Raw genomic sequence first — 26,696 nt, forward strand, 5'->3', positions numbered from 1 at the left:
AAAAACTCCCAAACTGCAATTTATTTATTTATGTATTTATGTATTTATTTAAAGCGCTTGAACAATCACCTCAAAATAATGTGTGTTCTACAATCAGATCCAGTAGAAGCTGTACATGTCGTGCCGCATACGATTTTTAAAACAACACGTTTTTGGCCAATTTTAGCACCATCCCCCATCACCGGTTTAACATCCCCGTCCAGTGTTGACACTATATAAAAATCCTCAGTCATAACCTCAAAACCTATTGTAAATCCTGTTAGTTTTCAACTGGTTACAAACAAAAAAACCTTATATAAACGTATGTTACTCATGTTCAGAAGGATATCCTGATCCTATGTATCTAAACAACATAACTTCAGAGCGGTCCAGTGGTTATAGTCCAGGGTCACCGGTTCAAATCTCACCTCTGCCACCTCTGCCACTGGCTGACTCACTGTGTGTGACCCTGAGCAAGTCACTTCACCTCCTTGTGCTCCATCCTGTGGATGAGATGTTAAATCAATGTCCTGTTGTAAGTGACTCTGCATATAATGCACAGTTCACAGCCTACCTCTGTAAAGCGCTTTGTGATGGTGGTCCTCTATGAAAGGTGCTATCTTTACCATATTTTGTACACATTTTTGGTACAAGGAGTTTGCAAAGTTAATTAAGCACAGCATAGAAACCAGGACCAGAGGACTCTTAACACAGAGGGTAGGATACTCTTCTTTACACAGAGGGTATGGGATGGGTTGCCAAGCCACACTGTTGATGCTGAGTTACTAGGATTCTTTAATGTTATTTCCAATTTGATCTCAAACATGGGGCACTGAGGGTCAGGTTTTCATGGGTTGGTAACTTATATTGAGTGCCTTTGTGATGATAAAGTCTGGGACTAATAAAGCACATTTTTGCATATGTATCTGAACAACATAACTTCACTGAACAAAACAACACGTAACATTTAACTGTACAAGCAAAAGAAAATATATATGTTTGGTAACAGTAAAAGTGAGTACATTTACTCAAAATCTGGCCCTTAGTACAGGGGTGTCCAATCACAGTCCAGGGTCTGGGTTTAATTTGTTCAATTTAACAGGGTTGTAACATGCACTAGGACAGTTTGGGACAGTTCAGGCTTTTCAACTCATATCGCAATGCATTCTGGTACGCTTTACCTGTCTTGGGTACCTTTCACAGCAGGACTACACTTACCAGAATGCATTGGGGTGTGTTGCAGGGCCAACTTTGTGCACCCCTGCCTTTTTGAAACCCTCAGGGCTTTAGTATATTATCATATAGGTGGGGAAGTGATTTGTTAATGGAAGGCTATATTTTTGCAGTAGTATAATTAAGCAATAATTTGTTTTTAAGTGTAGTACAAAGAGGTACACATTCTGAGTTATAATAAATGACAAGGCCTGCCAATTTCATGGTAAATTATATTTTGCTGGCTGCTGATTAAGTGTTTCTTAAATACCACTTCTCATATTGCAGTGGTTAAGGAGGCGTTTAAATGTGGCAACAGTAGCTTTCTGCATGAAGAATTATCCTGCCAGAACGCTTTTGGGTCCTGGAAATTCTTTCAGCCTTCCAGCAGATGGCAATATTATCTTTAAGGCTTTATCATAAGAAGAGGTCATTGTTTTCCAAGCTGGGCAGAGTGAGTTGTTCCTTTAGTCTGCTCGTTCACTACATTGTGAATACACCCAATTCATACTTTGTTAATTCTTTTTTTATATTTTAGTCAGGGGAACGTTAATTTGGGCATATATTTATTTTGTGTGTTTTAATAATGTAATATATAATAGATTTAGTGTTAATGTCAATGTGTTAATGCTAGAATTATCCAGCTAATTCTACTAGCTAATGTTAAAATGAACTGGAGTTTTCGTGTCAGGTACAACTATAATCACGGAAAACACAGTTGGCACACACTGAAGTTGACCATCCTGAATTTAGTGTTACATCTGAAGCAGAAACAGCCTAATAATGTAATTGCACTCTGTGTCTAACTGTACTCTCCGCTGCAGCAAGTAAAATAATTCAAACAATATTTTAAACATCTTTTCAGTAAGGCTTGGATAATGTCAGTGGTCAGATGTTGAACCAGATTCACATAATACAGCTACAAGAGTCGACAAGAGGCATACATGGAGACTGAGTAAAAGTATGTTTCTAACAAGGTAGGAAGCACTAGATGCATGGGACAGCCAACCAGGTGAAGTAGTAGGACCTAAAACACTGTGAACATTAAAAGATAGACTGTGCTTTTAAATGAGTACTCCCCAGTAGAACAAGCCTTGATGGCCTTTTCTCATTCCCAGACTTTATGTTCTTATGTAAATGGAAGTTATAAGTTTCACTCTGGTACGTACAGAACCATTTGGCATCAACAGAAATGTCACAATATCACATGATTTCCCAGGAAGCAGAATTCCATTCAGATTGAGTGTAAACAACATACAATAATAGGGTCAAATAAAGTGCCATTCGTAGATATGTTGTCTCGAGTATTGAATGTTGTCATTGGAGATTTTCATTTTCAAGGTTGGTGACTGTAGCATGGCTTTCAAGAAATATATCTAATATCTGATACCGGTTTATGTTTTTTTTCTTAACATAACTATATATGTAAAATATATTTGAAGACTGTATTGATCCATAACTTCAAAAACAAAAAGGTTGAACTTTTCAGAAACATAATGATGTAGACAAACGTTTCAGCTGGTGTATGGTAAAACAACAGCACATACTATTAGGTTTGCTTAGCTCTCACATGACTGATTCATTTGTTGTCACAATGAGTAGGAATAGATCTTACATTTGATAAAAGGCTGGTAATACCCTTTACAGGACCCGGATTCACAAATGTGTAAAGTAACCCTTTTTGATACTGGTAAGATACTAGCTACAACTAATCTGTAAGTGCTCCCATTAGGCTTGGAAACAATGACTAGTCCAGACAGGTACCAGAAACACTGGTACCAGTTGGGCTGCAGCTGCAGGTCTGTGAAGGTCTGGCAGCTCCATAACCTTGGGCTGCACATCTTGACTCTGTCAAAATCCCAGTGATCTTGTTAGGTCTTGTAATGAAATAACGTTATCTGGGTGTTGCGTACAGATCTGTGAGCTTGAATGAAGTGCATTCGGGTAAAGCAAACTGTTTCAGTGATCCCAGAGGTCAATTGTAACAGAAACAGCACATCTTGAAACTTGTGCTGTTTTTGAACAGAGAAATAGCCCTGATGAGAAAGCAGTACTGCCCTTTTTAAATAATTCCTTGATGTAAATAATGTAGATTTGTACAACCAAAGAGACAGTGCTCCTATTCACCAATGCTCAGTTGTCAGGTACTGGTTTTCTGAACATATGTCCCTTGACCTGTCCATCTCCAAAGCCTTAGGGTGGAACTTAGATGGCATCTCAATGCAATGCCCCAACCTGTCCACACTTAATCTAAAATATATACAACACCATTTAATTGTTTTCCTTTGCCTCAAAGCTATATATCATAACTGTATTCTGATTTATACAAATCATCTGAGTGCTTCCTTAACCTTGGGTTCTTAAACACACTATCTTAATAGTTTGCTGATAATCTCCAGTATTTATTACAATAAATTCTCAGCCTCTAATGTTCGGTAATACTAAAATACTCTTTGACAAACACTAGACTAGAAGTCTACATTGAGAAATACTACATATTCTACAATGGAGTGTTTTATAGAGTGGATAGCATGTGCTGTTCAGTGAACAGCATTCAAAATGAATTCAAACTGTGTGGTTTAATTCTACATTTGTATGACATTTCTCATTGTAGCTAGTTAGTGAACTTGAGAAGAGGGCTTTGATGTAGCCTTAAAAGGCAACACATTAAATGCATAGCTACTTGCATTCATCAATTAAAGATATGCTAATAGGAGGCAACTGCATAATGGATCTCACTTTAAAGGAATGCTAACCAAGATTTGGAATTTCCATTTATTACATCTTATTAGCACTAGCAATATTTCAAAGACAATTTCTAGATGAGTAGTAGCTGCTTCCTGGTTGCTAATCTCTTCAATACCACTTCAAATTTAATCACTTCAGCTCACATACCAGTATGCAGTAGTTTATCTATAGCATTATATTTAAAATATGTGCACACCCTGAAGTAATGTAAAAAAAACTAACTAAAGATTCATTAATAATGTTAATAAGGGTAAAATAATAGACTTGAAATATTGGTCAAGAGTTGAGACTATGAAACTGATATACAGGGCCATGCTCTTGTTTCAGCTAATGTTTTTTTATAATTATTAATAATATAGTGAATGCTGTATATATTGTATATATTAATATAAATGATCGTTGTTTAAGTTTACAACTAACCCCAGGGCTTAAAGGACTGAGCTATGAAGATAAGCTGGCAGAACTGAATCAACAGTAACTCGAACCAATACTATAAGTGCAGCACAGAAACCAGAACACACAATTGGAAATGGAGATAGACGCAGGCGTGAAGGAAGGGGACACTTCTTCACACAGTGGTGAAAGCACACATCTTCATCTCTCCCGAGTCAGCGCGGAGGTGGCAGCGATGGACCGGGTTGAAATAAAAATAATTGGGCATTTCAAATTGGAGAGAAAATCGGAAAAATAATTGGTGATTCCAAATTAAAAAAAAAAAAAGGAGAGATTATTCTTACAAAACACTGCCACCTCAGTTCTGATAGCCAAAAAATCTTTAAGTACTGGAAATAATAATAAAAAATAAATAATAATCTCCTTACATACAAGAATGGAGAGGTGAGAAGAAGTACTTACTGAAAATGAAGCAGCTTCTACAGGATGATACAGGGAAGCTGGGCTGCTTTATTAAAACACAGAAACCTCTCAGCAAATGCTTTCTGTTCATTTCACATTTCTTTATGATTTAGTGCTGACAGCTGCTCCTAGTAGTTGCCGGTAGAATTTACCTGCATTAGCCTGGTTGATGCATTACTCTCCCCATATCACAACACGTATCCAAGTCTCCTTGTAAGAGATTTTAGTCTCAGCCGGACTTCCAGGTTAAATAAAGGTTAATACGTCAAAAATATATACCAGTACAATTCCCTCACAGGCTCTCTTTGGTGCTTCTTAAAAACTAGACAAGCAGTCCAAACTGGCACGCGAATGTACTTTTTGAAACACTATTCCGCTTCCTATTTCCAGACGGTACACTGCTGCTATTTCAAATTAAAATTATTATAAATCTATTAAAGTCCAAAGTGGCAACCTGCCACAATCTCCCAAGGGAACCGCTGCAGTATAAAGTGTCTGTTTATCTTGCACTTTCCTCTGTTGTTTCTCAAAACAGTGTCAGTTACTCCACCGGACAGCACAGGCTGAGGGGGCCTGGGAGCAAGACATTGAGGACTCATGCGCTTGTTCCCTTTGAGATAAAGAGACGACAGCTGAGGGATACTGTGATATACTGTATGCTTGCACTTTTGTAAGTTGTTATAGGCCAAGCACAAGGTTTCCACACAAAAAAAAACCTCTCAGGACTGCCTCTGAATAAGAATGAAATATTAATCTATAGAGTATAAGTGCTCAATCCTTGTTCTGTTTACACCAGCACGATGCTATAGTGTTTAAAAACTTAGATACATGCCAGGCCAGTTAAAGCAAAGTTTATATGCTTATTTGTTGTCTGTATCACAGCGTTGTATTTTTAAACATAATGCTGACTCTTTTAAAACATTTATTAGGGAGCAGTCGCCAGAAGAAAATAAAGTGTCTTCTTAGGATCGCAGTGTATCCAGATCACGCTCCCTCCTGCAACAATGCTGGTTTTCTGTTCTCACAATACACCACTCATTTATATCAGAGGACCAGCATAGTTGCAGGAGGGGCATGAACTGGATACTGTACATGGCAGGGGCTTTGTAACAAATTCTAACTCGTTTCTTGCTATTTGCAAAGACCTGTAAACAAAATATTAATATTAATATTAATATGAATAAATAAGGCTTCATATTCATATTTCTTCTTTTTTGGGAGGGACTGTGTGTGTGTGTGTGTGTGTGCGTGTGTGTGTGTGTGACGTATTATATGGCTACTTTGGAATCTGGTACCTCTTTTTTTTTTTTTTTAAAGATACGGTATATTTGCAAGCAGTTTTTTTATATATGTGTCGCCAGATAGAATTTGGTCATTTGGATATTTGTCCAGCAGGAGGCAGACTGATGACCTTAGAGTGCACACACCCCATCTAAATTGCTAGGGACGACATAGTTGTGTCCTGAATGCAGCCTATCCAGGCAGGCACTTTTGCATTTTCATCCCTATTATCATGATTGTTTTCTTATTGTATTTATTACTTAAATGTTTCTCATGCATTTCTGCACAGGATTGCACCTATATTTTGAATATACGGTATTGCAACTCAGTGGTGATTCATCTTGCTTAAATACAGTGTGCAAGAACCTGCAGTCCTTCAACCGTATACACTGTTCCAGAATCTCTATCCTAAAAACAAAGTTTGTACTTTTTCTGAACCTGATGTCACGTCTGGTCTTTATTATTTGACCCTGCCACAATTGGTACCAGAAGCTGGGTAAAGTGCATGACCAATCTGAGTTAATAATAAATGGAAATTGGAAATAATATATGAGAAAAAGGCAATAGGGGCCATCTGGATATGCTGCACTCAGGTCACAACTGTGCCATCCCTAGCAGGCCTTTGCAGATAAACAATTTATACAATTTAGAAGGTGTGTGTGCAATTAGACTAACTTAGAAGGTCAGCCGTCTGCCTCCTGCTGGACAAATATCCAAATGACCAAATTCGAGGTTTGAAAAATGCTTCCTTTTTTGTGAATGACAGATTTGTTTCTTTCTCATCTAATTGCCGTAAAGAAACTCAGCTGAAGTCAAAGAGTTGTATTTTTGGTCCATCAGGATATAAAAAAAATAAAATATCAGGTAATTTAGGAATATTTCATATCGCAGTATACACTGAAAAGTGGGGTTTCTTCATCTCTGAGCACTGTCTGCTGTGCAGAGTTAGAATTCAGACTATTGCACCTTCCTGCCCCACCACAGTGCCTGATTAAAAGCAAAAGAGCACAAGCCAACAAAAACACACAAGAACTCTCTTTCCTGTTTATCTGCCAGGCTAATGCAGCACTGAGCCTCAAGGATAGGATGTTGCTGTCAGGATGTGTCCGTGGTATTTCTATTTGTTGCGAAAAGTAGTTATCTTTAAGTTAGCGTTTCCTTTCTAGTCCTATATTTAAGCAATATGTATTTTATATTTTTGTATTCATTTTACCCCCATTTGTCTACTCATTTTGAAATGAGTAATCCTGATGTCCCCTCACTGCTGCAACACATAGGTGAACTCTGCTGTCACACTAATTGCCTCTTTTCACCAGCCACACCTATGCAAAGCATGTTACTGAACCCTGGAGATATGCCTGGGAAGTCTCCACCTGGCCTAACCACTAGAGGTCGCTGCAGAGTGATGATGTGAACTTATCCCTACCTTATTTCCCATTCTAACCCTCTAGCCAATTCAGCACTTACTGTTTGCCCAAGGACTCTGTAGGGACGAAACTAAACCCAACATGAAGCTTCCTTTTCTTATTATTATTTATTTATTTATTTATTTATTTATTTATTTATTTATTTATTTATTTGGCAGATGCCTTTATCCAAGGTGACTTCCAGGTATTACAGGGCAGTACATGGTTACAATGCAAGATTGCAAGGTCAGGCAAGTCCACTGCATAGTGGAGATCTACAAGCGCAGTGTATACAGGTGGGTCTTGAGGAGGTGGCAGAAGGCAGTGAGAGACGGAGCAGTCCTGAAGTTCTCTGGTAGCTGGTTCCACCACAGAGGGGCTAGGGAAGAGAAGGAGCGGGTTTCTTCCTCTCAAGAAAAGGGCAAATACAGCACAAGTATGGAATTCTAAGTGTCCACTGTTGAATACTGTTTCATTTCAGAACTTCATCTCTTGTTGGTACTGTATATTCTGACCAAACCATCCACTTTCCTTTTTATGATTTATGAACATAAGGACATAAGAACATGTATGAATGAGAAGAAGCCATTCAGCCCATCAGTGTTAGTCCGGTTCCTAGTATATGATTGATCTCAGAACTTTGTCAAGTTGGATCTTAAAAGACTACACAGATTCTGCTTCAACAACATGACTAGGTAGCCCATCCCATACCCTCACCACTCTGTGTGTGAAGAAGTGTCTCCTTCCCCTGTCTGAAGACTATCTCCACTTCACTTCCAACTGTGTCCTCAGGTCATGGATTCTGTGCTGCACTTTACTGTCTCTCCTGATTCTTCTTTGTGCGAGGCTTCATAGATTTGTAATCCTATCTTCATAGCTGATTCATTGATGTCTGCAATCATTCTGAATATTGAACTTTGAATACAGTGTTAAGGTGCTTTGAAGTCTAGTTTGTTATATAGGTCTTGTATCTGGGACATGTCAAGCATGATGTGTTTAGTCTTTACACCAAATGAATTTGCTCCATTTCTGTGTTTAACCTTTGTGTGAACAAGGTGTGTCCACCTCCAGTAGTAATAGTTGTAGCACTGTAGTAGAAGTATAGCAACACCAAATAAACAAAATAAATAACAAACAAATACAGCCTTAGAATTACCATAAAATATGAAAACAAATACACACTAAGCTCAGCATAGCAGCAGCAGCGGAAACACGTCATCGTGGCCGTAATTATTAACATTATTAGGGGCACCTGATTCATTACAGAATATCTGATAAATGCATAATACCCTTAAGCGCAAAACCGAACACAATGTGTGTTCAATCAGTTTGTGTTTATCAACTCTGTAATCTCCCCCGCGTGTGTGTCATTGATTCAATTATGTGGTGTACATACATGATAAGCTTGTTATGTGGTGTCTGGGCATCTGGGCTGCTGTTGGCTTTTTAAGAAGTCGCATGTCTATCGGATATCATTATCCTGAAAATCTTTTAAATCGGCATGTTTTATCAGTCAGCACAGCTACATCGCCCGAGGGACATCCATTATGACGCAGAGCATAATAAGGCGGCACTAATCAAAATGTATTTGAAAAGTGTTCCAAAATAAATTTGCGTTGCAGAAAATTATCCCCCCCCCCCCCCCCCCAAAGAAAAGTGTTTTAAATGAACACGGGAGCAGGTCTCTCAACTGCTGAGTAAAATAGACGGGCTTCTTGAAGATAAGAATCAATTCTCAAGTGATAGGCTAGATCATGTGTCGTGAGTTTCCTGTATGAAAGATATTACGCTGCGTTTCGTTCTTGCGCTCAATGCCTGATCACGAGCTTTATAAAACAGACAATAAAGTAAAACTAAAAGCTCTGGAAAACATATTGTTATAATATCATATTATAATAAGCTAAATGCGATACATGTCAGAGAAACGAACAAAGGAACCATTACAGTTACACGTTTCTTCAAAATTTATATATATATATATATATATATATATATATATATATATATATATATATATATATATATATATATGTTATAAGTTATAACAGATAAACGATATATGTTCTATTTATAACACAACCGGCTACATCACCCTTGTTTGAGCTTGAATTTTAATGATTTGTTTTTCCCAAGGCAGAAAGCCTATCAAAACGACAGTATACAACTTGTATTGTAAATGCGATTTATTTTAGCGTCGATAACACATCGTTTGTGTGTTCAGTTCTACTCTGCATAACCTTTATACACGTCTGGATATTTTAAAACATTTTTGTAATGAAGTCTGTAATTCAAATATAAATGCATATGAACATGCTTGACTCATCTGAGTCGAAATGAAGTAAACAATAATTAAACATACGCAATAAATGAACTAATCATATATAAGCACACATTTTATGATATCGCCAAACTGCGTGGACTTGAAACCTGAAAGTAAATGTTCCTGTGAATTCAATTGGATATATATATATATATATATATATATATATATATATATATATATATATATATATATATATATATATATATATATATATATATATATATAAACAGGAATGTGGGGTAATGTAGGCATGTCAAATCTGGGACTGACAAGTGTCAGTTATTTTATTTACTATAAATGCATTTTTTAAGTGATTTTGTTTGTTGCCACATCAACACCTACTGTATTTATTTGTATAGTAACCTTTACAAATATCCTTTATATATTCCACACTCCAAATTGATTACGGTTTGTATATTTATAAGCGTGGAATTGAACTCATATTGTTTAAATGAATGTGAGTTCAGACCTGATTACATTGCTTATTCTATGTGTTGGTAAAAGTATCAAAGTAAACCATCAATTGTTCTGTCGATCCAGATAGTATTATTATCTTCATAAGCTTATGACAACAAGAACAACAAGAACAACAACAACCTCAGTCTTGATTTTGAACAAGGGGCGCTAGAGCTACGAATGTCTTCTCTGGAAGGATTGTGTTCTGATCTGACGATAAGCATTATCAGTAGCAAAACGGTTTCTGCTGCCTAAGAAAAAGGAAGCACGACTCTCTTAATCACGTCACTTTTCGTTTAGGCGTATGTAACAGCAGGAAACAGGTTTCCTCTTGGATTATACTAGTGAGAACAACACATTTTCTTCTCAATGCACTCTTCATTGCATTCCCCGCTGCTTGTAACAAGAAGGAATAATGCCTCCTTCTGAAAGAGTTCAGCTTCTTCTTTGGGAAGTGTTTTTGGTTGTCTTTATTAACAGCAAGCACCACTATGTCAGCGGACTTGAAGTTCAGCAGATATTCAAATCTGCAGACCCGACCAACAACTTTGCAGTGAATGAAGTTTCCAACAAAGTGTACCTGGCGAGCGTGAACAGGATTTATCAACTGGACGGTAATTTGAGCCTGGAGATTGAGGAGAAAACGGGACCTGTTTTGGACAATATGCTGTGCCATGCGCCGCAGCTGCCCCATGCTTCGTGCGAGCACCCTAAAGTTCTGACCGACAACTATAACAAGCTGCTGCAGCTCGACCGGGACCAGCACGTGGTTGTAGTATGTGGTTCGGTTTACCAGGGTTTCTGTGAGCTAAGAAAGCTGGAGAACGTTTCCGAAATCGCTGTTGAATTCCCCCCACAGGGAGACCACAAGGTGACAGTTTTTCCAAGCATGCTTAATATTGCTGCCAACCACCCCAATGCTTCAACAGTCGGGCTCATCCTCAGGAGCTCTGGGGGTAACACTCGGCTTCTGGTTGGGGCGACTTATACCGGGGTGGGCACGGCGTTCTTCCCCAAGAACCACAGCAAGGAGGACTTGAGGTTTGAAAACACACCTGAGATAGCTATCAGGTCCCTAAACGTCAATGAGCTGTCGAGGCTTTTCACCTATGATATAAATCCATCGGAAGACAACGTGTTTAAGATTAAGCAAGAAGTCAAACCCAAGAACAAACTGAGTTTTGTTCAGGCTTTCATTCAGAAGACATATTCTTATATCGCGATGAACAACGATGCCAACTTAGGGGAGAAGGAGAGCCAGCCCAATAGCATATTGGCGAGGATTTGTCTGGACAACAAAACCAAACGTAAAGAGTGTAAAAAGCTTACCGAGTCTTACATCCAAATGGGTCTTCAGTGTGGTTCTGACGGCAGCGTTTTCAACAGACTGCTTTCTGTTTTCTCTGCTAGGGTATATCTTTCTAGCTACTTAGAAGAACGAGACCTCTTGTTTGGAGTTTTTGAAAAATCCAATAAAAAATCGGCACTGTGCGTATTTCAGTTTTCAGATATTGAAAGTTCGATTAGGAATGCCCGGAAAACCTGTTTAAGCGAGACGAATTCTGGAGACGTGTCGGTGCTGGATAGTGTAATTCAAGGGACTGGAGCTGGCTGCGTCAAGAAAAGTATTGTGGTAGGTAAATCAAATGAATTAGCACTACTTCGTTTTCTACATTTCTTTTTTTTTTATGTGATATGTTCACTTAACTTGTGTGGTCTGTTATGTGTCAGCAACACCTTATTAAGTCATTCTGCTTTTAATGGTCTATTGTGTGTGTCAGTCTATTGTGTGTGACAGTTTAAGAAATATGAATCATTATTTCCAGAAAACAAACATCCTCAGAGATCACGAGGTTGTGCCAAAGCCGTAATAAGGTTGTGGGAACTACAGTTTATTCTGCAATGTTCTGTCACTAGAGGCACATTTGTTATACAAGTGTAGTTTCCCTTGGCTTTTACATTTTAGTAAGGTTTATATATTTCGAGCAAACGCTGAAAATACCCGAAATACGTTTCCTGTAAAATGTTCTGACTATAACAATAACACCGCTTAATATATATATATATATATATATATATATATATATATATATATATATATATATATATATATATATATATATATATATATATATATAATTGGAGCTGGAATATGGGAGTAAATCATGGATTCAGTGGGGAGGGGTCTTACGTACCTAAAGCTAAAACTACCTTTGGGGAATCTAAACAAAGTGGAATGTCAAGCAAGTCGGCTAACGCTAGATCGCACAGAAGGCGAACCATTACTGTCTTACTCTGTGTTGAGGTCACCTATAAAAAAAAAACCTATAGGAATTCGATTTATTGAATCCAGGATGACTTTTTCAATTGCAATTAAAATAAGTTGTTACACCAACTACACGTGCACGTCTATCCAGGGTAATAGTTAAGCATCTCTTTCTAAACCTTTGTATGAGTCTTTAATTACCCTCTATGGTAATCGGTAGGCCTATAGCTATTCCAAAAGTTAGTACTTGTTACACCGCTGCCAGTGTTATTAGTTACGTCAGCAGCGTAATAATTGACAATTCAATAAAATAATAATTTTAAAATGGGGAAAGTAGAATATAATAGTGGCACAACGGTGCATCATATTAACAGAAACATTGTTTGCCCGATTCACAAAAATTAACCTTGTTGAAACGGTGCCAGTGGCATTACAAGTCGATAGCCAAACCATGAGAAAAGGAACGAGACTCTCCCAAGAGACCGGCCGCAGCACACAACCGCAGACAGATGTGCAGTGAGTCTGTAAGATCAGCTTCGAGGTATGCAGAACTTCCAGGCACGAGTGATACAGTACTGCAGAATCGGATAATATAGCCTCAGAGCAACCACAGTTACAACACATCTATACATTGCAAACGACAAACCACTCGCAATAAAATAATAAGCAAATGCATCTACTATTTTAACTTATTTTGGTTATTCATGACAATAGTATGCTAAAGCATATGTTTTGGGAGGATTACCACTTACCAGTCATGTATCAGTTTTATGTTTTTAAAAAAGCGTCTTGCTAAAGGGCTTATGATATGAAGTGCAATGACTAAAAGAGTGCGTTAGTGACACATGCATCTAAAGGAAGCTGCAAACCCGTTAACTGTACGAAAACAGTGGGCAGTGGGATGCATTCAAGCTTTAACGAGTTATATGAAGACTCATTTGTAAGTCTGCTTTTCTAAACGAAAAAAAAACTCGGTATTCACAAAATGTAGACTGTTTAACTGATAACAACAGACTTTGAAAAAAACATTTCTAACTACGTTCCAAATGCAAATGCACGATGATCATACATGCTTCTGTTTAGCCATCACAAGGTAAACACTATTTAAGGCAACAAGTTAGAGGAAGAAAACAGAAACTTACATTATTTAACTTCAGCAATAATATTAACAACTTCTATACATTGGGTATGTTTTCCTATCAGTGATCAAATAACAATACTAGTACATTCATGTTGTAGTATTTTGAACAGTTCACTGTGCAGTAGTAAGTATGTATTGTATGTATTGAAGAAGTATGTTTCTATAAAAAAAACAAGATGTTGCTTAGTGATTAGCAAGCACTTGAAACATTTCCTAGCCAACAGTTTGTTTAATGATAGCGATTCATTCACATGCATATGTTAATGTGCTCATTTATTTTATGTGATAGATACGTTGTCATGGAAACCTGTAAAAATGAATATTGTGCTTGTTGTAATACATTGTAATTCGTCTCAGCTGTGGAAACAAAGCTTTATGCACAGCTGCATTATTATGTCTATGGTAGGTTGTGATGAGAAGGGATTTTTACAGTGAAAACACATTTCCTTTAATCCAGCACTGCTGATTCACCTGGTCGGGTTTAGACCAGCAATTTGTAAACCCAGAGTCAGAACTTGACCGAGGTCTTTGTGTTATTATTGCTTGCTGAAACAGCTTTTGGAACATGCTAGATAAGACTTCCTACACACATCAAAGAGTAGAACTCCCAGACTGACTTTTTTTCCTTTAATCAGCTTTGTTTTGTTTTAGTGACTGTCCATGCATTGATATTTTAAGACATAGCTAGGAAGCAAACCATCATATGGGTATTGAAATCTGAGATTGCATAACAGGATAATAACTAGTTAACAGACACTTTGCATTGCCAAATAAACAATTTCTTTGTTGAGAATGAAACTGATGGCATGATATTATTGGGTAAAAAAAAAACGCCACAGAACCTGTGATATGTAGCAAGCGCTTTTGTCTAAATGGGCTGCCCCTCATCCCTGGTATCTGTTTTATAATATATAAAAGCTGTATCGCCAAGTTCCAAGTTTCAATCACAATGGGCAAGATATCAAATCTGGCTTGAACAGACAGCTCATAGTCTGCACAGGTGTGTTCGCCACTAAACTCATTTAACTTGTGATCCACACAACCTAGGCATGTATAGATTTTTTGCTAGAGCAGTTTACTGTTGGTCTCCCAAGGATATATTTGCAAATGAGTTGTTCCATCTCAATAGGTTTTCTCCAGTAAAACCAAAAACATTTCACATGTATAAAATGGCCAAGTTAAAATAAAAGGGACCAGCCATATAAATAGGGGCCAAGTACAAAAAAAAAGGGGCCCAGTAAAAACCTAATAAAAAAAACAAGAAAAAACTGGGGCAAAACTTGCCCCCCCCCCCATTTTTATTGCATAGGAACGAGTAGCAACATGAATACAAAAGTGGGGGCCATGTTTGCCCTCTGTTGAATGCAACAAAACAGAAGAAACATTTTTTTTTTTAAAAAAGGTTTGAAAAGCAACACTCTTTTGCTTGCTTCCTAGTGGGTGCACGTGACTCATGTTTGCTTGGTCTGTTCTGTAGTTGCAGTCGGAGCACCTGGATTGTGGGGCCGCTCACCTGCAACACCCTCTGGCTCTCCGGAACCCCCTGAAGGCCAGTCCAGTGTTCGAGTCATCTGGGCTGACCGCTGTCGCGGTTGCCAGCGTCAATGACCACACCATTGTATTCCTGGGCACAGCCACTGGGAGGCTGCAAAAGGTATACCAGTTGTTAAAAGTATATTTTACTACTAAAATGAAGGCATTGCTTTCCGTTAACTAAAGGACTTCTAATGTTGTTGGACAAAAATATAAAAACCTAATTTATATGCATGGTACAAGTATAAAGGGGTGTCACAATCATGAATGGGCGGTGTGTGAATTGTAAAGCACACCTGCAACCTAGTAACCTGTCCCCCTACAACACTCTGCCCCCAGTAGATACAGTATCAAACACATTCCTTACATCATTAGGGGCAGAGTGCTACAGGGGTCAGGTTAATGGTTGCACTCTGATATACCAGCTGAACTTTGAGAGAAGAGATGTTTCGAAGCTCTTTTGGGGCCACAGGGATGCGGTACAGTTCTGAATTTTGAAAAGTCACCAGGATGTGATGATTGAAATGAAAATAAGAACGCATCAGATCCAGACCAAGCGTCTGAAGATTTGTTTAGTTCTATTAAACTTGTCGCCATCCGATAAACGTTTAAACTATAAACTCAAGATATACCATTTAGCATGTTAGCTTTGTTGTTACTTCAACTGTTTGGTTTAGTACATTCTTTTTTTATCAATGTAGAGTTCTTCTTCTTCTTCTTCTTCTTCTTCTTCTTCTTCTTCTTCTTCTTCTTCTTCTTCTTCTTCTTCTTCTTCTTCTTCTCCTTGGATAATTGGTACTTCCCAGTTCCATATAATAGAGTGTGGGAATCAGCTTTAAAAGTTGTGGCCCATAGCCAGATCATTTCTATAAGATGTAGTATTGTAAAGCACTCGGTATAAGTTCTGCATGGCTTTTTTTGCAAACGCAGAGCGGTTGTGTGTTTTCCTCTTATCTTTCAGATAGACCTTGGCAATCATACTGAAAGGGAAAAGAAAGAGGTGGTCAGTTGTTAGGAAATACACGTTTAAACCACAACAGGTTCTAAATAAACAGATTCAATACGTTAATATCAGCTTAATACCAGAGTTTGGTGGCTACCTCTAATTGAGTGAATTTCAATCTCTTGCACTATTTGTATGACAGACCTGACCCCTGACACAGCAACGAGTGAAACACTTCTAAACATATTAAAGCCATTAAATCAAAGACAACAAACACTGTAAACCTTGTGCAGTATTTGTCATTGCTAAATACGGGTTATAGAGCAGAGTTAAACATGTAACAACATGTTGGGAAATATATTCTAGTATGGCACCCTAGGTTCTTTCCGGTTATATGGCTCTTCACTGTACTGCTGTGACTAATGTGACCTGTTTGTGTCAAACAGTTTGGACAGCCCAGGTAATACAATGAAAGTGCACCTGTATTTTTATTACAGCTCAACCTTCTTAAAAACCTGACCTTGGGAAGCCAGAAAGCAATCCGCGTGGCTTCTCGGGAATCCGTCCATCACATTATGAGTTTTGACCCCAGTGATAACAACTACCTATACCTGATGACATCACATCAGGTAAGATACTGTCAGACTTAGTGGATGCATTGTGGAATGTATTACTTACGGTGACTTACAGATGGGAAGGGATGCAGTAAGTTAGTCATGCACTATGAATTCATTATAAGCTGCGCTGTAAAATGTAACTGTGAACTTGTATTTATTAGGGTAGGGTTCAGAATAAGCATGCGCTGCTGTAACACAAAGCTCAACACCCTTATTTTTTCAGTCATGTTTTAAAGCTCAATGAAAATTTGTTAAAAAGAATACCAAATGGGTGCATTGTAAATAAACAATATGGATGTATACTGTATTTCATGAAGTTAAATTAGTAATTCAATCATTTTTAATAAGGTTTTTTGTGTAAAATCTCACTGCCTCAATAGTTTTTGAATGTGAGGGAGGTTTCTTGATTCACTGCTTGCTAATGGTTTTCTGGTTTCATTAATAAGCCTCTGCTGGTTTTCAGATGATCCGTGTTAAGGTAGCAAAGTGTGATCAGTACAAAACCTGCAATCAGTGTCTAGGAGCTGTGGATGCGTACTGTGGATGGTGTACCCTGGAGAGCAGGTACAAACCTTCTTACACTAAGTGGTAAAAAAATGAATAGATTGTATCATATACTAAGAGTCAGAACATCGGGAAGGAAACACGTCTTCACACAGAGAGCGGTGGGGGTGTAGAATGGGCTTCCTAGTTACATCCAGCGTTAAGGGTTAAAAGATTGTTCGCAAGGGAATGAATCAGATTCTCAGCACCAGCTTGTGTCAGCTACAATAACACTATTCAAAAACACATGCCTAGCTTACACATTATGCACTGTCAGGGTGAATTCCCAATAGAGTGGTTAAAAGCCCAGACTTCTTACTCATTTTATTTTTAGAAGCTTTACTGACCTGCTGACTTCCATAGTCTGCTGTGTTAGGTGCCAGAGAATACCATAGTCAGAAAGGGAAGTTGCTTCAACATGTTATACTTTCATTTTTAACTGCATCTCATGCCTTTTAATTATTAAATAAATAAATAAACAACATTACAAGAATCTTTAAATGAGAACAAAGTACATGTAATCTGATAGAAATGCAATTGCTTTGGTACAACGAAAAATGACTCAGTGATTCGGAATCAGCCCATTCCGTAAAAAAAAAAAGTGTTTCCTACCCTCAGTCTGTCTCCACTTAATTTCCAACTGTGTCCTCTCATTCTGCTTTCTGTGCTGAGTTGAAAGTTTTGGCAAGACTAACTTGAATGGTTTTAAAACTTCAATCTGTTACATGTTTCAGGTGTTCTCTGCAAAGAGAATGTACAGACTGGAAGCAACCACATTTCTGGATTAGCCTGAGTGAAGGGATCGACATGTGTCCGTCTATGACTATTACACCTTCAGAAATCAACTTGGCTTCTAACTTCAAAGTTCCGGTACTATTCCATAAGCTCCACTTTCAGCCTCCATGTATCTTGGACATGATGTGTCTTGTATAAGTGAACTCAACCCAGTATCTTTGTCTTCTTTAAGGTTGTAGGGATTTTGATCAATGGTAGCGTCCCTGACCTCAACAGAACAAAGGTGGAGTGTGATTATGGAAATGGGGTTTCTACAGAGGCCACAGTATATGGAATTGATTCAGCACCGTCACAAATTCACTCCTGCCCATTTTTACCGAAGGAGAAGTACCCAGAATTCCCACCGGGTCAAGGTATGTCTCCAACAGGAAGTCATATTTGTGTCTCTAGATTTACTTTCTATTAGAAGAGCGAGCATTGCCTTTGCTTGGTTTTAATTAAGTTAGCAAACTTAAGTTTGAGAGGTGTGTCAGTGTCCAACACACATGCCACCTATCAATATAGCCCAGGTGGCTACCTTTGTTGTGGCCTCCCCATATACTGTAAACAATAGCCCCATTCACCTTGGCCAAGTGGCTGTGAGGCACAGTTTAAATGTAATATACTGTTTAACCCTAACCTTCATAATCACTTCAGTATATTCACTCTAGTTCTGACCTGAAATAAAACCTAATGCGAAGTGGCATCAGTCATGTAGCACATGATGAGTGAAAGCTTTGGAGCAATCATGGGGCAGTATTCTTAAAGCATTAGCATATCTTAGATGTAGTAATGACACAATAATGATTTATAAACACAGCCACAAACACCTTCCTTTCTTAGCTACAAAGGATTGTGTGAACAAATAATGAACAAACCAAGTCTTGGATCTTGGCTGCTTTGATCTGGTAGATAGAAATAGACTGGTGCCTGCTTGTTTTCAGTGGTTAAAGAAAAATATAGCATTTGAAAATCTTCTGAGCCAGTGAGGCCCTTTCTTTAGACTGTGGGCTAGTCCCATCTTGGCCAGTGCCCTAGCGTGTGACTGCACCCTGCTGTAAAACTTGCTACCATGATGGTGCAGTGGGCCAATGCCCAGGGCTTTCCCCTCAAATCCATCTGAAAATGAATTTGGTGGTCTTCACACAGTTCTCAATGGTCAGCAGTCCTCTTCCAAAACCATTGTGGCTTAACAGGACAGTGTTTCTGTAACAAAGTGAGCCAGGACTGAATAGCAGGTGTGGTCCTTTAGACTAGTATGGGAGTTTATTGCTGTAGCTTTGTGAGGAAGTTCACAAAGCAGTGCCTGTACTGTCAACAGCAGTCAGACTATCGGTCCCTCACCATTCATGAGGAACATGTTTACAGTCTTACTGTAGATTTTTATTCTCATTTGAGTGTTAGGTGTACCTGTCCTTATTCTCCTGTTATCTATTTTGTTTCTTGACAGATCACGTAACCATCCGCACTACCATCAAGGTCAATGGCATGAGCATTGTATGGGGAAATGTCACTATTTATGACTGTGAGAGGACTGGAATATTTAATGCAAAAACAGCGTAAGTAAAACTGAATCGCATTCAAAGTTGTTGTTGTTTCATGCTAAATTGCCAAATGCTAGAAGTCACTGCTTTGGTATCCCAACTTTTTTTTACTGTTGCATTTTTCAAAAACATTTCTGTATTGATTTACATGGGTTTACAGACTGTGCCCAATAGAATATAGATGTTTCTATGGCAATCTGAAAACTTGGAAAGTAACCACAGGCCAGATACATACTCAGCAGCAATGCTTAACATATTTGTCTCACGCTGATAGCTGAAGTCTCTGTGCTACATTGGGCCTCATTTTACACATCAGTGGCAATATCTCTGATTAGAAGTGTGATAATAAAATTGCTGCAAACACCCCCAATGAGATTCAGATAGGCTGCTATTCAATGTGAAAATCAGATGTACTTTGAAAAAGATGAGGTACCGTATTTTATTACTGTGTTTTATTTCCTTTTTTTATATAACTGTGCAAATGTGTATTCCCCTTCCATCAGCTGTCGCTTGTGCAAAGGTGTGAAATGTAAAATTGCTTACATGTCAGTGTTAAACTGTGATTGTTGGAATTAAAGCGGGAAAAGGAAACTAAATATGTCAGCTACAAATAAATCTGCAAGAAGAATTTGTACCAGTTTGCACAGAGGCTGCCCACGTAACCCCTTTACATCTGGAAAGTCTGCTTCTAATCTCTCCACTGTGTCCCCTGCTTCAGTTTGTTTCTGAGACTGCATTCTTGCTAAAATATCAAAAGTCTGCTACTTGGGCCTGTATTTATAAAAGTTAGTGTGTGGTAAGTTTAAAGCTACTAAGCAATGCACAGGTAGTGTATTGTAATGTATTGCTCATTCTGTATAGACAACTGTCAGAGCATAAGCTATATCAATATTATTTGATACGTTACATTTAGACTTGACTTTTACGGTTAACAAAATTAGAGTAAGTTATCATAACAATATAGTTAAAGAGAAAATAAAAATAACGGGTAGGTGCCAGTTAAAAATGCAGAAATGACAAAGTAGCCTGTCCTCAAATGAGGACGATGACACTCGATTATCGGCAGTATTTCAATGTCTTACTCCTCCTCCTCTATAGCTGTGTATCTGTGGTTGTGTGCTGCTGTTTGTGTAAGGGCCAGTGTTGTGTGATGACCTGCTGTCATGGATTCTGACTCTTTTCAACGAAGTCAAGTTTAAAACTCTTAACTGCTGATGCAAATGAGCTTGTTATACGTGTTTGAAAACCAGATGTTTTTGTTTTACACTTTTTAAACTTTTTTTATAACTGGCATTATAAAAGTGCAATGTGTGAAGATGGTAAGGGTTTTCGGGAAAAAAAAAAAAAAACTATACAGAACATCCTGTGACAATTTTATTTAACAGTCTCTTTACAAAAAAATACAACAATGCTTTATGGATCACTGTCTAGTCAAATGGAAAACATTTAAAAAGTTTTGATACAGGGCCTGTTTCAGGTTGAATTTGTGAGAATGGCACTATGTATATTGTCTGGATCCGTTGACCCAACTTGATAAAGCTTTGAGATCAATCAGCTAATACAGGGGCTCCCAAACTGGGGGCCGGGGACCGTAACACATGCAATTTGTTTTGCTTGGGCTTATCTTTACATGCAGGTTTATGCTGCATTGGCAGTCAGTGTACAACTGAGTACAGTAATTAGGAGCAGTTTTTCAAATGTCTGAGAAATGACACTGAACATAATGAAAGCCGAAATCATGAAATCATATTTTAAAAAACACTCAGTATATCCAGTTTGGATTTGCTTGCACTACAAAGAAAGATGGCCTTGATTAAACAAAGTGTTTGATCTGCTTGAAATTGCTGTCTTGAGTGCCTCAAGCGTTCCAAGTTGAAACGTCCTTTTACAGCAAAGCAGCTGTGAATTCAATCTTTATTTTTAAGAGAAAGGTAGAATGTTGTTTACAATGAAAGCAAGGTACTCCATTTGTATGGATTCATTGGGTGGGGGTTCGTAGACAGGATGGCTAATGTCATGGGGGCCTTGAGCCAAGAAAGTCTGGGGACCCCTGAGCTAGCAGGAACCGGACGTGATTAGATTAGTTTGTAATTTTCCTTATGTTCTTATATGAAACTAGTTGGTTTAGCCAAGTGAGCGATGAAAATAAAATCTCTGTACTGCAGTAAAACAGTATGAGCATGTGAATGGTTATAACGGGTACTGACAAGTATATGTTAATTTCATCCTTTAAGAGAAGCCAAGGAGACTGCTGTACTTGTACTCCTAGGGGGTGGCTTTATGAAATATTTGTCTCTGTACTTACCATTTTTACTGGCATTTTATCCATTGCTTTGACTTCACACCAAAAAGAAAATGGCAAACCTTTGCAATTGCTAGTCACTAGCGACTTGTCTGTGCAGTAGGAGAAATTCATATAGTAGTCAGTAACCAGCTTCTGTATTGCCACTTAGCCTGCAGAAAGCTGCTTTACCATAAATTACAAATCTCTGTGCAAGTCTGTTGGTAATAAAGGCTTTTCTGGTGTTTCAGATGTACTAGCTGTCTGAATACAAAGTGGAAATGTTACTGGAATGTGAAGACCTTTGCCTGTGTCTCTAGTAATTTGGACTCTAAGGACTTGCTTGAGGTAAGACATTGTTATAAAGTAGAGTGATAGTTCCCTAATGCTGCTTCTTGACTGAAGTCAACTGAGTTTATGGATATTCACAATACATTTATGTCTTCACATGGCTTTGGTCAGCTCACAAACACATTTTCTGAAGAGAAAGTTTCAGACAAAGCTTAGTGGTCCAGTGACACACATGCTAGCTTCTGAGCCACTGACACTATTTCAACCTAGGAGCTTTTTTTGGAAACACAGCGTGATTCCAAGGTGTTTCTCTCTTTGTTTTTAAATACATGCTGGTCCCTGGTTGGAGGCATACTGATAGCCGGGCCTGTGTGTTTTATTGAAGAAATAAGAATGTATTTCGGACACAACTTTGCAATAAGACTGCAACGCATCTGACATATTTACAATCCCTCATGATTTAATTAATTGTATTACTAATACTGCATAAAATTAAAAACACAAGTGAACTAGTCTCTTTTTTCCCCGAACAGGATTCTGCATCCTGTCCAAAACTCATACCTGCTACTCTGGATCCAATAGCAACTGGCACCACTCAAGATATCATCTTCTCACTGGCCAACACAGAGACCTTGCAGGTACTGTACAACACAGCTCTCAACTCAACAGACCTGCACTACTTATTACAGTCTTTCACAAATAACTAAAGTGTAAACTGCTCCACTGAACATCTTAATTTCTCTTGCCAGAGTTATAGATCTAGGTCCTCAAAATAAGAAAATGTGTCACCAAAATCTTTTATAACTGCACAGTTATTTACATTGTAATTCACCCTGCAAGCAGGACTAGCACAGGATCCGTTTCTACAGCTTCTACTGTGCTGTGGGATGGAACTCATCATGGTTTCCTATCTTGAGTCAAAAGTTTCACATCTGTCAAAAACCTATTTAAAGCTGTGCAGGCAATAGCAAAACCCGCTGTTTCTTCTCACTCCCATAATCTATAACATACGAGCAGGCTGGCTAGTTGAGTGTTGACACCCCTTTAAGTAACGCTGTCTAGTTATTTGTAGGTAGAGTATCAACATATTTATTAATCTGCATACACACAATACAATTTTGGTCAAAGGCATACAGTAGATTGGTTGCAAATCCAGGTGCATGGAAAAATTGTGATTTTGAAAATTTAGTAGACAAATGTAATATTAGAAGAGATCATGACCATATTTACTCCATACTTTTTAAACAACTATTTAAGCAATAAGAAAACTCCACATGATGCTACAAAGCTGACAGACAAGCCAGTTGCTTAGTTCTAGTCTTGTAAAATGAACGTGTGTTTTTCTCCTTTCCAAAAATAGAGGTAAATTTGTAAATCACATGCTTATGCTTTGTAAAAAACAATGAAAAAATGTAATTGTTATATTTGAGGTTTATCAGATTTCCCTAAGTTTACTCTGGTAAATGCATAGCAAAGTGTAGTACACTACAGTGCCTGGTAAACAACATGGTAAGGGACACTCAATCGAAAAAAAACTTAAACTGTAAAATTACAGCACCAATAAATGTACAAATATAGGCGATTTCCTGCAACTTAAAACACTGGCTGATAATGTAGCTCTTTTTATTTTTTTGCTAGGGTACAGGTTTACAATGTTGCTTTGGAAATGATCAGTTTTCTGAAGTAAGCTGGGCTGACCCAATCACCATTATCTGCCACAGTGTAAAGGTGAGTATATTATTCCAACAATTGAGTTTCACATCTGTCCAATTGAGTCAAAATATCCATTCCCACAGAAATGAATCAGAACTTATCAGATTATTACTGTTGTTGTGGTTTTGTATCTGCAGCCAGATATGGTGACTAAACATAAAGGAATCCTGCCATGCTAAATAAACTCTTTACTCTTTATGTGTTGCATCGGCTTCTCTGTTTTCATTTTTCCTACTATCTCCTTATCCCCTGCGTAATGCACAGCGGAGACGCATGTCCCTCGTACACTTCTGTATACATGCAGAGAAGTAAGAGTTTTAGAGTCTAGTTCAGGCTGTGATTGGTTGGATAAAGGAAGGCTTTGGAACATACTCCGAAATAAAAGAAGCACAGGAAGTGTCTGAAAGCAGACCCAGCTGATTGGTTATTATTAAAAGTGAAGGGATGGGAACAGTTCCACTCTCCTGGTGCAGTAACCCAGGAAGCATGGCCTGCGAACAATGAAAATACATGTTTGTTAAAACATGTATTTCTTTCATAAGTGCATGTTTGAGACCAATGTAAGGCATGGATGTGCATCGTGGAGAAACTATCTTGTTAGCTGCAATTACTTGAAGATCTGACTCTTTAGATCATTTGAATACACCGTGCTGTGTTTCCTAACTTACATCTGGGCAACTTCTGGCTTCATTTATACAAGTATAAACGTGGAAATTCAAACAAACATGCTGTGAGAAATCTGTAATACTTCCAATGTTTGTCTTCAAACACATGTTTACTTGATAGACACGGCTGTTTAATATAAAGTCTTTGCAAATAACCTTGCATATTAATATCTTTAAATATAGTCTTTTGCTAAAAGTAACAGAGTCGAACTCTGACTATATGTTAAAGTGTTCTTTACTTAACTGTAGGGTTTAGAGAAACCATTTGAAATATCTCTATATATGCCTCACACCCATACTGTATCAACTGGCAGGTGTGTCTATTTTTTTTTTACCCTGAATATATGGACTAAACTTCTCCCAACTGACTCAGAACAAAGAAAAATTAGGGGTGTCATCATTGAAGTCTTTAACATCTTAAAAGGCGTTGACATAGTTAACCCTAAGCAATACTTTAAGCACTGAAGCCAAGACCAAAGGACACAGTTGGAAATGAAGTGGAGATTGACATAGGACATAGGGAAGGAGACACTTCTTCACACAGAGAGTGGTGAGGGTATGGAATGGGATATCTAGTCATGTTGTTGAAGCAGAATCACTTGGATCCTTTAAGACCCAACTTGACAAAGTTTTGAGATTAATCAGCTACTAGGAACCAGACAAGCTTGCATGAACCGCATGGCCTCTTCTCGTTTGTACATTTTCTTATGTTCGGATGTTCTTATGTAATTGTTTTGTTTTTTTCTGCAGCTCTATACAACTGAAAATAGTCAGCAAATCCCGGTCCACCTGAGATTGAAAGAACACCCAGATAAATTCATTGACAGTCCTATACCAATGACAGGTTTGTATCTTTTATGCAGGCAAATATCGATTTAACTGGAAGCCACCCAAAAAATGATCTGGTAGTTACTGAAGTGCGCTTTAAAAACCCGAGTTTCCTAGACGGAAGTTAAAGTTGTCTACAAGAGATATCACCTGTCTTGTTTAACTGTTTAGCATCAGAAAATACCGTCTTCTTTTAAATGTACACAAAAAGGAGCTGCTAGGTTCATTTGTGTTTCATGGATATGTCTCAGTGTTGTTTTGAACATAGACAGACTTTCCTTCCTGTGCTGTGTTGTGTGGGAGAGTACAGAGAGTGACTTGTTGCCTCTTGTGTTGTTCAGTGGAGGTGTATAACTGCATGTCGGGCAGCACAGACTGCTCCCAGTGCTGGGGGAGAGAGGACTGGGGCCACCGCTGTGTCTGGTGCGAGAACAGCTGCAGGATGAGAAGCGAGTGCAAGGCAGTGCAGGAGTCCTGCTCCGCTCCAGAAATAAGAAAGGTAAGCCAGCATACACTGCAGCTCAACATGAAACAGTTTCATGCTATTTCTTTACAATTGTTCTGTTGCTCCACTACTGAGATCTGTTTATGGCATAAGAATAAGGTTGAAATATGATAAGGGCTATAGATAATGTTTTTTTTTTTTGGAAATGTATATCTATATAGATATAGGTGGGGGTATGGATATGGTTTGTGTTAAGGTTAGGGCTTCAAGCTAATTACCCTGATTCAGCACTTAGAATTCTGTCTTTGGTTTCCTCATTCTTGAAAAGTGTATGTAATCATTGACTCCTCATATTCTCTAGTAGATTTAATTATTTGATCTGTTGAAAATGTCAATTAAAAAAAAAATAAGAATTCTTACAGGTATTTGAAAATTACAATGTAATTATTTGTGTCGTTAATTACATTTGGCCCACCTTCCAGCTCTTAAAATCAAATTCATTCCAGACAGCTCTTGAAGGATCTCAATTATTATCCCATTCCAGACACCCACCACATTTGTGTTGAAAAGGGCCTCCTGTCCTCTGTCCTAAATCTCAACTTCCAAAAGTGTCATTTGGTCATGAAGTCTGAAATCGTCACTGGATTTGATTTTAAAAACCTTGATCAAATCTTTCCTAACCCTTCTATTTTCTAGGCTAAATGGGTTCGGTTACCTCAACCTCCCATCAAAAGACATACCCTTTAAGCCCTAGGATTAGTCTAGTTGCTGTCTGAACTCTCAAAAGCCACAAGCCCTTGGAAACCAAAATTCAACCCAGAATTCTGAACGTGGTCTCCAGGGCATTATACA

At 38.1% G+C, this 26,696-nt stretch overlaps 1 protein-coding gene across 2 annotated transcripts in view; it reads left to right on the forward strand.

Annotated features, from left to right (window-relative positions):
- The first annotated feature begins 10,551 nt into the window (after nucleotides 1-10,551).
- Nucleotides 10,552-26,696, forward strand: part of LOC117414168 (plexin-D1) — a 50,445-nt gene continuing 34,300 nt past the window's right edge. For both annotated transcript variants that reach the window (XM_059000132.1, XM_059000133.1), the window contains exons 1-12: nucleotides 10,552-11,893; nucleotides 15,145-15,321; nucleotides 16,641-16,772; nucleotides 17,224-17,324; nucleotides 18,038-18,173; nucleotides 18,271-18,451; nucleotides 19,528-19,636; nucleotides 22,154-22,250; nucleotides 22,727-22,831; nucleotides 23,832-23,921; nucleotides 25,322-25,415; nucleotides 25,741-25,898. In XM_059000132.1, coding sequence (XP_058856115.1) covers nucleotides 10,676-11,893; nucleotides 15,145-15,321; nucleotides 16,641-16,772; nucleotides 17,224-17,324; nucleotides 18,038-18,173; nucleotides 18,271-18,451; nucleotides 19,528-19,636; nucleotides 22,154-22,250; nucleotides 22,727-22,831; nucleotides 23,832-23,921; nucleotides 25,322-25,415; nucleotides 25,741-25,898 — 2,598 coding nt within the window. In that variant the 5' untranslated portion in view covers nucleotides 10,552-10,675. The remainder of the gene's footprint in view (nucleotides 11,894-15,144; nucleotides 15,322-16,640; nucleotides 16,773-17,223; nucleotides 17,325-18,037; nucleotides 18,174-18,270; nucleotides 18,452-19,527; nucleotides 19,637-22,153; nucleotides 22,251-22,726; nucleotides 22,832-23,831; nucleotides 23,922-25,321; nucleotides 25,416-25,740; nucleotides 25,899-26,696) is intronic.

This window comes from Acipenser ruthenus, chromosome 25 (genome assembly GCF_902713425.1).
Source record: "Acipenser ruthenus chromosome 25, fAciRut3.2 maternal haplotype, whole genome shotgun sequence".
Lineage (NCBI taxonomy): Eukaryota > Metazoa > Chordata > Actinopteri > Acipenseriformes > Acipenseridae > Acipenser > Acipenser ruthenus.